This window comes from Amblyomma americanum, chromosome 10 (assembly GCF_052857255.1).
Source record: "Amblyomma americanum isolate KBUSLIRL-KWMA chromosome 10, ASM5285725v1, whole genome shotgun sequence".
NCBI classification, from domain to species: domain Eukaryota; kingdom Metazoa; phylum Arthropoda; class Arachnida; order Ixodida; family Ixodidae; genus Amblyomma; species Amblyomma americanum.
Window position 1 is genome coordinate 47,282,751 of NC_135506.1, and position 9,266 is coordinate 47,292,016.

A 9,266-nucleotide genomic window follows, 5' to 3' on the forward strand; every position below is an offset into this window, starting at 1 on the left:
AAGCAGTTGGCGCTCACTTTCAGCCTATAAACGCAAGGCCACGACATTACCAAGAATTCGGGATAGCGCCAGCGAGTCCCGCTAAGCCCAGTGGCCTACAGCGCTTCAATGTGAGCCACTCGGTCATTCTCTTGCTTGCGTCACGGATGACGTCAACGCGCTATTTTTGAAAGTTTAAAGTCATGCGCCGCATGGTGGCAGCTAAGAGAACTAGAAAAGTTAGTCCCTAGTTCCTGGCAGTATATTCTATGGCCGCCACGAAGAAAGTTTAGATAAGCACTGACGAGTATTCCATGATACCCTTTACGTGGTCACGTAGTAAGTCACTTCATCGATGGAGTCATTTCGTGCCAATGACACCGTAAGTGGACAACTTCACGATAACAGCTGATAGTGTAAAAGATGCCGCTTCGCGGGGCCCAAGTGTGCCCGCGGACATCCCCAGGACATCTCTGGGCTCAAAGGCTGTGAACATGCTTATTTCCGAGAAAGGAAAAAAAATGTACTGTCTGCGTTCTCTTGATATCCGGGATGGACCACTATTGTTCGAATGTGAATCGAAGGGGCCGGCGAACATTTGTCGTCCAATAAGAACATGTATAGAACAACTTTTATCGACAGTTTTGGATCACACAGTTGAACCTTGTTATAACGAAGATGAGGGGGCCCGGTAATTACTTCGTTACAACCATGTCTTCGCTATAGCCTGTATTGACCGAGCATCCAAGGAGAATCATCATTCCTTCGTTACGTCCATTATTTCGTTATAAACCGTACGTTTCGTTATGAAGAGATTCGGCTGTACTATACTTGAATAAATATACCTTTTATTTATGTACTCAAATACAAACGCCACCAGGAGCTTGTTTTCAAGCGCTGGTTAAAAACGGAATTCACACGTACACAGCAGAATATACACATAATGCTTATGTAGGGGCGCTGCAAACTTTCTCCACTTCCATGTTCGCAGAGCCACTAAAGAATTAAAAAAGGGCGCACAAAAGCTACAGAAACGAGCGCGCAGTGTTGGGGCCAACCACATACGTTCGAGCAACAAACATCTTCACTTATTCAGGCACATGAAAAATGACCTCGGCAAGAAAATACGGCACTACATTCAATTAATTGTCTCGGTGAAATAAAAGAATTGCTGTGGTGGGAAGTATTCTGGAGTACTGAGTGTTAGGATGATGTAAAGATTCATTACAGTTGACAATATGAAATCTGTTTTCTGTCCTTCAGAAGCTTTTTTTTTCTTTACTGCATGCGCCTGGATAAGAAACCGATTTCAACAGTCAATCCCATACCTGCCATTTTCTGCGCCAACGTCAGCATCGATGCGTTTCAGAATCCAGAAGAAAAGGAAAAACCAATAAGATGAGAATGAGCGGCGTATACAGGTTGGGCTTTTGTTATGGTTCGCATTCTGGAGGTCGACGACCTCTCCGTGGGGAAGCGTGTTCTTAAACGTTCGATACGCGCCTACACGCATGCTACTTCCGCACGGCTCGCGCTTCCTCCGCGACCGACAACCGAGCGTATACACCCACCCTAAACCGAGACGCGGAAGTGAAAAAGAAATCCGGAAGTTAGAGTTGCAGTAAAGCGCCATTTGCTGACTGGCGCTTGTTTATTCGGTTTCTGCTTTATTGCACAGATGTAGCTCCGGGGGGAATGCGACAGGTGCGGTCATTCATCCCATATGGGGAAACAAGGAAGGGAGAGGATGACTCAGAATCGATCGCGGCGTCTATTTCTCTCTTTCCCTCTCTCTCTCTCTCTGTCTTTAAACTTTTTTGTTTCTCAGTCTTCTCCAGCCTGTTTGAACTCCCGCCAGCGTCACAACAAGCGCGCGGCAAAAGGTTGTCTGCATGCTTATGCCACGCCTTTCCGATGAAAGAGGGAGCTCTCTTCGAACTGCCCGCCTGCTCTGATTGAGGGGTGAATGCACGGCAGTGGGGCTTTGCACGCGCTCTGTCCGATTTGAGGTGGATCGGTAGGCATCGTTCTCTGAAATTTCGCGTACGCAGTTCTGCGAAAGGCAGCCGCAATTATAGTGACGCGAGCAACAGTTTAATGCAGATTTTACCCTTTAAGCACGCGAAATTCCTGGAATGAGTTCGTCGCTCGCGTGGCTTTCTTTTTTTTTACGTTGTTGGGTGCGGGAATGTTTCTGCAGCTAGACAGACTGTAATGCGCAGAATGTTAAGTATTCCGTATTTTTTACAGAGTTCAAGCTTTACATTTGTCAAAATGTTCAGTAGTAATGTTGCAATTATAGTAGTTCCTTTCTTTGTGTGTGTGCGTGTGTGGTAGTGGGGCAACGGAGGGTACCTGTAAGCAAAAGTAAGACAAGGCCGATTTTGGAAACTGGTTTATTGTCGACGAAATTTATGCGTATTTTTGCATAGTTGCTTTATGCCATAAAGTTAGCGAGTATAACTGATCTTTTAAGTAGTTTTATTTTGCCGAAGCATAAAGCCACACTTTATTTTTATTTTTTTTAGGGGGGGGGGATGTTTGAAAAGAGTATAGCTGTGAGTAAGCTGTTCGAAAGTACTCTGTAGTTTGTAAATGATCTGAAACCACTTCTCTATGAACATATATGTAGAGGCGCGTAATTGCCGCTAAAAGTCACTCACGTCGCCCTTTTCGTTGTTGCATTTAAGTAACATAACTCTATTCTCAATATCTTCTTGAAAGGCACAAATAAAGTATGGTGCTAGAATTCATTACACAACTAATTATTTCGGTTGTTAGATTACTCAATTCACGTGTTCGTTCTCCATTCATTCATTCAATGACGCAGGCATGACTCCGCTGGAGACAGCCGCCACCCATATAACTCCTGGCACTTTGAGATCCAGCCCACTGATCTTCTACAACGAGATGCATGGCAACGGCACAGGCCATCACAACTACCACCACGGTCTCGGAGGCCCGCTTCACGCTTCCACAGACGTTCCCGGCGCACACCCGACGAACCATTTCCTCGGAAGCAACCTAGTTGTGGGTGAGAACAAGGCAAAAAACTCACAGGGACACCTAGTTACCCTATGCGCCACGTCACTTCTGGTCTGGTGGCGTCACTTACCTCTAGCCAATGAAAATTGTGCGCTCTGGTGACGTTAATTTCCTCCAGCCAATGAAAATTATCCGTTCTGCTGACGTCACTTTCCTCCAGCCAATAGAAATTAACCGGTCTGGTGACGTCACTCCCCGCAGCCTATGGGAGAATTTTATTACCGACGACATATTTTTCCCGATAAGGTTTTTGATTCAATCGAATTAAAACAAAGATAACGGAGCGCAATGACTCATTTACAAATAAGGGCTAGTGAGCAGTCTTTGGGTGCGTTACTCTGGCGTGCGAAAGGTCACGGAGAAAACTGTAATTGATGGGTTAGGACGGGTGGTGATGTGAGGGCGTTGTGCATGACTTGAGCCAGCGTTCAAAAAAAAAAGAAAGTACACATTTCAGGTGTGAAAAAAAACGCAGCACTGTAGACGGTCGTCTAGCTTGGCCGTTGACGCTTACCTCTGGCGTCATGCTAATCTAGACAGTAAAATCAATTATTCATTTTATAAACTGCTGGAGATATGCGATAAGTGTCGCTTAGACAGTCGTGGAGTGCCAGAAAGAACTCTCTGTAGGGGCAGCCTCGCTGCGGAAATGCATTCCTTCTTCTGAGCTAAGCGATCAAAATTCGATGCGCCATAAGCGGAAAGCCAGTTGCTATTGATCAAAACACCAAATGTTATCAATCGCCGTGCGCAGAACTTTATGTGAATTGTAAAAACTGCACTTCGCTCTTGCCTATAATCAGCTTTCGCGCACATGCTACGTTAAGCTCCACGACTATTCGCTACTGACTAAAATCTAGGACAGCCTTGTGCCAACTAGCCTTCAGTGAGACAACAATATTTAAAAGGTCCAAAGCAATCCAACTTGGCATATTCGGAGCATTGGACAGGTGTCTATCACGAAGCGAAGTTTCGTGGTCATCCAAAATGTACCGCTAGCATCGATCAGTTTCTCAGTGTTTTCACACGTATCGAAAAGTGCTGTGCTTACATGCAACGAAACGATGACTTTAAACAAATAACGACCTCTGTCGTCATTCCTGTAAGCATTAAACAATTATGTAACGTGCCGTTTCTTTTTAACGCGACAGTGTTACGGAGCTCGTGTCGGAGAAAATCCGGCGTCGGCGTCGCCGTTGACCGTGAGCAAAAAATCCCCAGAGCAACCTAGGAGGAAGGTGGGCCACCTAGAACACGTGACCATGCGACGTCATCAAAACCGGATAGTGAGGAAACTGCCCACCGTGGTAGGTGGCAGGTAAATAAGTGAGTGGCCACTCCGGAAAAGCAACCTGTACCGTAAAAGGCCCACCGGTGGCCGCACCTGCCATTGCAAGGCAGTGGCTTATCGCCCACCTGCTAAACCACTGCGCCAGGAGTGGTATGAGGGCTCCCAGAGATCAATGAATGTAAAATAGATAATGACCAATTCTGCATATATTGGAATCAACCAATTACGCTATTACGCCTACAAAGTATTTACTAAGGTAATCGCTAATAGAGTCAGGGCAACGTTAGACTTTAATCAACCAAATGATCAGGCAGGCTTTCATAAAGGATATTCCACAATAGATCATATTCACACTATCAATCAGGTGATAGAGAAATGTGCAGAATATAACCAACCTCTATATATAGCTTTCATTGATTACGAGAAAGCATTCGACTCAGTGGAAACCTCAGCAGTCATACAGGCATTGCGTAATCAGGGAGTAGAAGAGCCTTATGTCAAAATACTGGAAGATATATATAGCAACTGCACAGCTACTATAGTCCTCCATAAAGTCAGCAATAAAATTCCAATAAGAAAGGGCGTCAGGCATGGAGAAACGATATCGCCAATGCTGTTCACCTCATGTTTGCAGGAGGTATTTCGAGGCCTGAATTGGGAACAGTTGGGAATAAGAATAAATGGAGAATACCTAAATAATCTGAGATTTGCTGATGACATTGCCTTGCTGAGTCACTCAGGAGGTGAACTGCAAGTCATGATCAACGAGTTAGACAGGCAGAGCAGATCGATAGGTCTAAAAATTAACATGCAGAAAACCAAGGTAATGTTCAACAGTCTAGCAAGGGAACAACAGTTCACAATTGGCAGCGAGAGCCTAGAAATTGTGCCGGAATACGTCTACTTAGGGCAGGTAGTGACAGCTGATCCGGATCATGAGAGGGAGATAACTAGAAGGATAAGAATGGGGTGGAGCGCATATGGCAAATTCTCGCAGATCATGAGTGGCAGTTTACCAATTTCCCTCAAGAGGAAAGTGTACAACAGCATAATCTTACCGGTACTCACCTACGGGGCAGAAACGTGGAGGCTAACGAAAAGAGTTCAGCTTAAGTTAAGGACAACGCAGCGAGCCATGGAAAGAAAAATGATAGGTGTAACGTTAAGAGATCGGAAGCGGGCAGAGTGGGTGAGGGAACAAACACGGGTTAATGACATCCTAGTCGAAATCAAGAGAAAGAAATGGGCTTGGGCAGGGCATGTGATGCGAAGGCAAGATAACCGCTGGTCTTTAAGGGTAACGGAGTGGGTTCCAAGAGAAAGTAAGCGTAGCAGGGGGCGGCAGAAGGTTAGATGGGCGAATGAGATTAAGAAGTTTGCAGGCAAAGGGTGCATGCAGCTGGCAAAGGATAGGGTTAATTGGAGAGACATGGGAGAGGCCTTTGCCCTGCAGTGGGTGTAGTAAGGCTGATGATGATGATGAATTACGCTATAGCATCATACGCTTAAGACTGGGCTTTAAGTGTCCCTTCCAACTTTTTTAGTCTTCGAATGGCGCATTTGGCGTCGCAGGCGTGAACCCCTCAATCAACGGGTCCGGACGCGTCGCCAGCAGCGGAGCGAACGGCAGCACTGCCAAGGCGAGGAGCAAGAAGAAAGATGGCAGGGCCTTCTCGAGTCGCATCATCGAGGCTAGCCTGTGCGTCTGCCTCAGCTTGTGTGTGTCCCTGACGGGCCTGTTCCTGGGCCTGCTCTACCAGCCGCTGCTGCTCATCGTGTTCGCCTGCGGCCTCGTCGCGCTGGTCGCTTACCTCTGCTACGGGTTCGTCCACTACAAGCGTTCATGGGTCAGTCCCTATGCATGTCTGTCATTCTTTCCTTCTTATAAGCAGCTCTGTCATCCTTAAAATTTCCCCCCGACGTCACAGCAGTTTAGTTGCGGTAACAGATTGCTAGGGCGCCACCAGTTCTTCCTTCTTCACACCTTATAAGAGCTTTTTTTCGGGTTCTTCGTAACTATAAAGTGGTTTTCTATCGGTGTAGGCCAAAATGAAAATTGGTTTTGAGGAAAGGAAGTGACGCAGTAACTGTCTCACATATCTCGGTGGACACCCGAACTACGCCATAAGGGAAAGGACGAAGAAGGGAGTGAAAGAAGAAAGAGTTGTGTTGCGTTGGGTTTAGTGGCGTTGGGTTAAGGAAGAAAGAGGTGCCGTAGTGCAGGGCTCCGGAATAATTTCGACCACCTGGGGATCTTTAACGTGCACTGACATCGCACAGAACAGGGGCGCCTTCTGCGTTTCGCCTCCATCGAAACGCTACCGCCGAGGTCGGGTTCGAACCCGACCTCGGCGGCCGCGTTTAGGCCAACTTACTTTCTCCGTAATGTCCTCTTGAGAGGCTGCGCGAGTTTTGGTAGCTTTTAAATCTGGCTTCTTCTTTAGCTTCAAAAAAAAAATGCCAGCTTTACAGGGGCAAGCCAGCTGTCGCAAAATCGAGCACATTACCGACTTGTCGATTTTGTCGTAGATTTCTGGCTTGCCCCTGTAAAGCTGGCATTTGCTTTCTCTTTGAAGCTAAAGAAGAAGCTAGCTTTAAAAGCTACCAAAAACTCGCGCAGTTTCTCAAGAGGACCCGCCGCGATGGCTCAGTGGTGAGGGCGCTCGCCTACTGATCCGGGGTACCCGGGATCGAACCCGAACATGGCGGCAGCGTTTCGATGGAGGTGAAACGCAAAGACGCCCGTGTGCTGTGCGATGTCAGTGCACGTTAAAGATCCCCAGGTGGTCGCAATTATTCCGGAGCCCTCCACTACGGCACCTCTTCTTTCACTCCCTCCTTTATCCTTTCTCTTACGAAACGGTTTAGGTTTCCACCGAGATGTGAGGAAGATACTGCGTCATTTCCTTTCCCTAAAAACCAATTTTTATTTTCTCAAGAGGTCATTACGGAGAAAAATGGTAGGCTTTAAATCTGGCTTCTTCCTTAGCTGCAAAGAGAAAGAAAATGCCAGCTTTACAGGGGCAAGCCTGCTGTGTCAAAATCAAGCAAATAATAATAATAATAATAATAATAATAATAATAATAATAATAATAATAATAATAATAATAATAATAATTGGTTTTGGGGGAAAGGAAATGGCGCAGTATCTGTCTCATATATCGTTGGACACCAGAACCGCGCCGTAAAGGAAGAGTAAAGGAGGGAGTGAAAGAAGGAAGAGAGAGGTGCCGTAGTGGAGGGCTCCGGAATAATTTCGACACCTGGGGATCTTTAACGTGCTCTGACATCGCACAGCACACGGGCGCCTTAGCGTTTTTCCTCCATAAAAAGCACATCGCCAACATCGATTTTGCGACAGCTGGCCTGCCCCTGTAAAGCTGGCATTTGCTTTCTCTTTGAAGCTTAAGAAGAAGCCAGCTTTAAAAGCTACAAAAACTCGCGCAGCCTCTCAAGAGAGTTTTTGGTAGCTTTTAAAGCTGGCTTCTTTTTAAGCTTCAAAGAGAAAGCAAATGCCAGCTTTACAGGGGCAGGCCAGCTGTCGCAAAATCGATGTCGGCGATGTGCTTTTTATGGAGGAAAAAACGCTAAGGCGCCCGTGTGCTGTGCGATGTCAGAGCACGTTAAAGATCCCCAGGTGGTCGAAATTATTCCGGAGCCCTCCACTACGGCACCTATTCTTCCTTTCTTCTTTCACTCCCTCCTTTATCCCTTCCCTTACGGCGCGGTTCAGGTGTCCAACGATATATGACAGATACTGCGCTATTTACTTTCCCCAAAAAACCAATTATTATTATTACTCTTAAGAGAACCCGCCGCGGTGGCTCAGTGGTTAGCACGCTCGGCTACTGATCAGAAGTACCCGGGTTCGAACCCGACCACGGCGGCCGTGTTTCGATGCAGGCGAAACGCTACGGCACCCCAGTGCTGTGCAATGTCAGTGCACGTTAAAGATCCCCAGTTGGTCGAAATTATTCCGGAGCCCTCCACTAGGGCACCTCTTTCTTCTCTTAGACCCTCCTGTATCCCTTCCCTTACGGCGCGGTTCAGGTGCCCGCCGATATGTGAGACAGATACTGCGCCATTTCCTTTCCCCAAGATATCAATTTTCATTCAATTTTCAATTTCCGACTGTTCGTCTGCATGCTCCAATTTACGACGCCCGAACCTTTTTTACCTCTTAAATAATTTATTCGCGAGCCTTGTATTTTATTATGCAATATTACAGTATGTCATGATGCTTCTTCCCGCCTTATCGTTTTTATTTACGTTGTGCGTAGTTCTAAAATCCGTTTTTGCCTTTCTAATGTGCGCCAATTGTCAAAATTGCTCAAATCACCTGGTTTTGCGCCTGGGCCGAGCCGAGTGTCTCGTTTGGCATCGCCAACCCTCAAACTCTGTCGAAGGTAATGGAAACCTTAGTCGTCACCCCATCAAACCTTAAGAGTACCAGGGCCGCTACAATAGTCCCACCATACGTGGTCCAAGCGAAACTGATGGTCTGTATATTTTTGACATATGGCGTACATACCTGTAAACAACAACCCAACCGCATATGCTATTTGTATACGTTAGCAAAAGGGCCCTCACCTAGATAAAAAAAGACTGTCTGGTTCTATCTAGTCGCAGCTGAACTGGGTTATGGAATAATTCCCATTCGTGACCAGCTGGAACCACCTGCCACCTGATACCAATTGGGTCCAGATGAGACCATCTGCCAGACTGTCCCAACTGGAAATTATATTCTATAACCCAGTTAAGGACTGCCAGCTGGTTTTGAGCCAGTGTGGTAAAGTTCTTATAAATATCTAAAAATAAACTAGAGTTCTTGTGTTCGCGTTCACAAAACGTTGCCTTATCTACTACGATCCTCTTTGTGCACCTTTCTGTCGAAACGGTCAATTGCGCATTACAAGCTTCCGTCTTCACTGTCTATAATTTCAACGCTGG

The 9,266-nt window shown here is 46.4% G+C and overlaps 1 protein-coding gene across 1 annotated transcript in view; it reads left to right on the forward strand.

Moving 5' to 3' along the window:
* Positions 1-9,266, forward strand: part of LOC144106846 (uncharacterized) — a 43,624-nt gene that overhangs the window by 32,385 nt on the left and 1,973 nt on the right. The window contains exons 2-3 of the mRNA XM_077639793.1: positions 2,810-3,013; positions 5,888-6,162. Coding sequence (XP_077495919.1) covers positions 2,812-3,013; positions 5,888-6,162 — 477 coding nt within the window. The 5' untranslated portion in view covers positions 2,810-2,811. The remainder of the gene's footprint in view (positions 1-2,809; positions 3,014-5,887; positions 6,163-9,266) is intronic.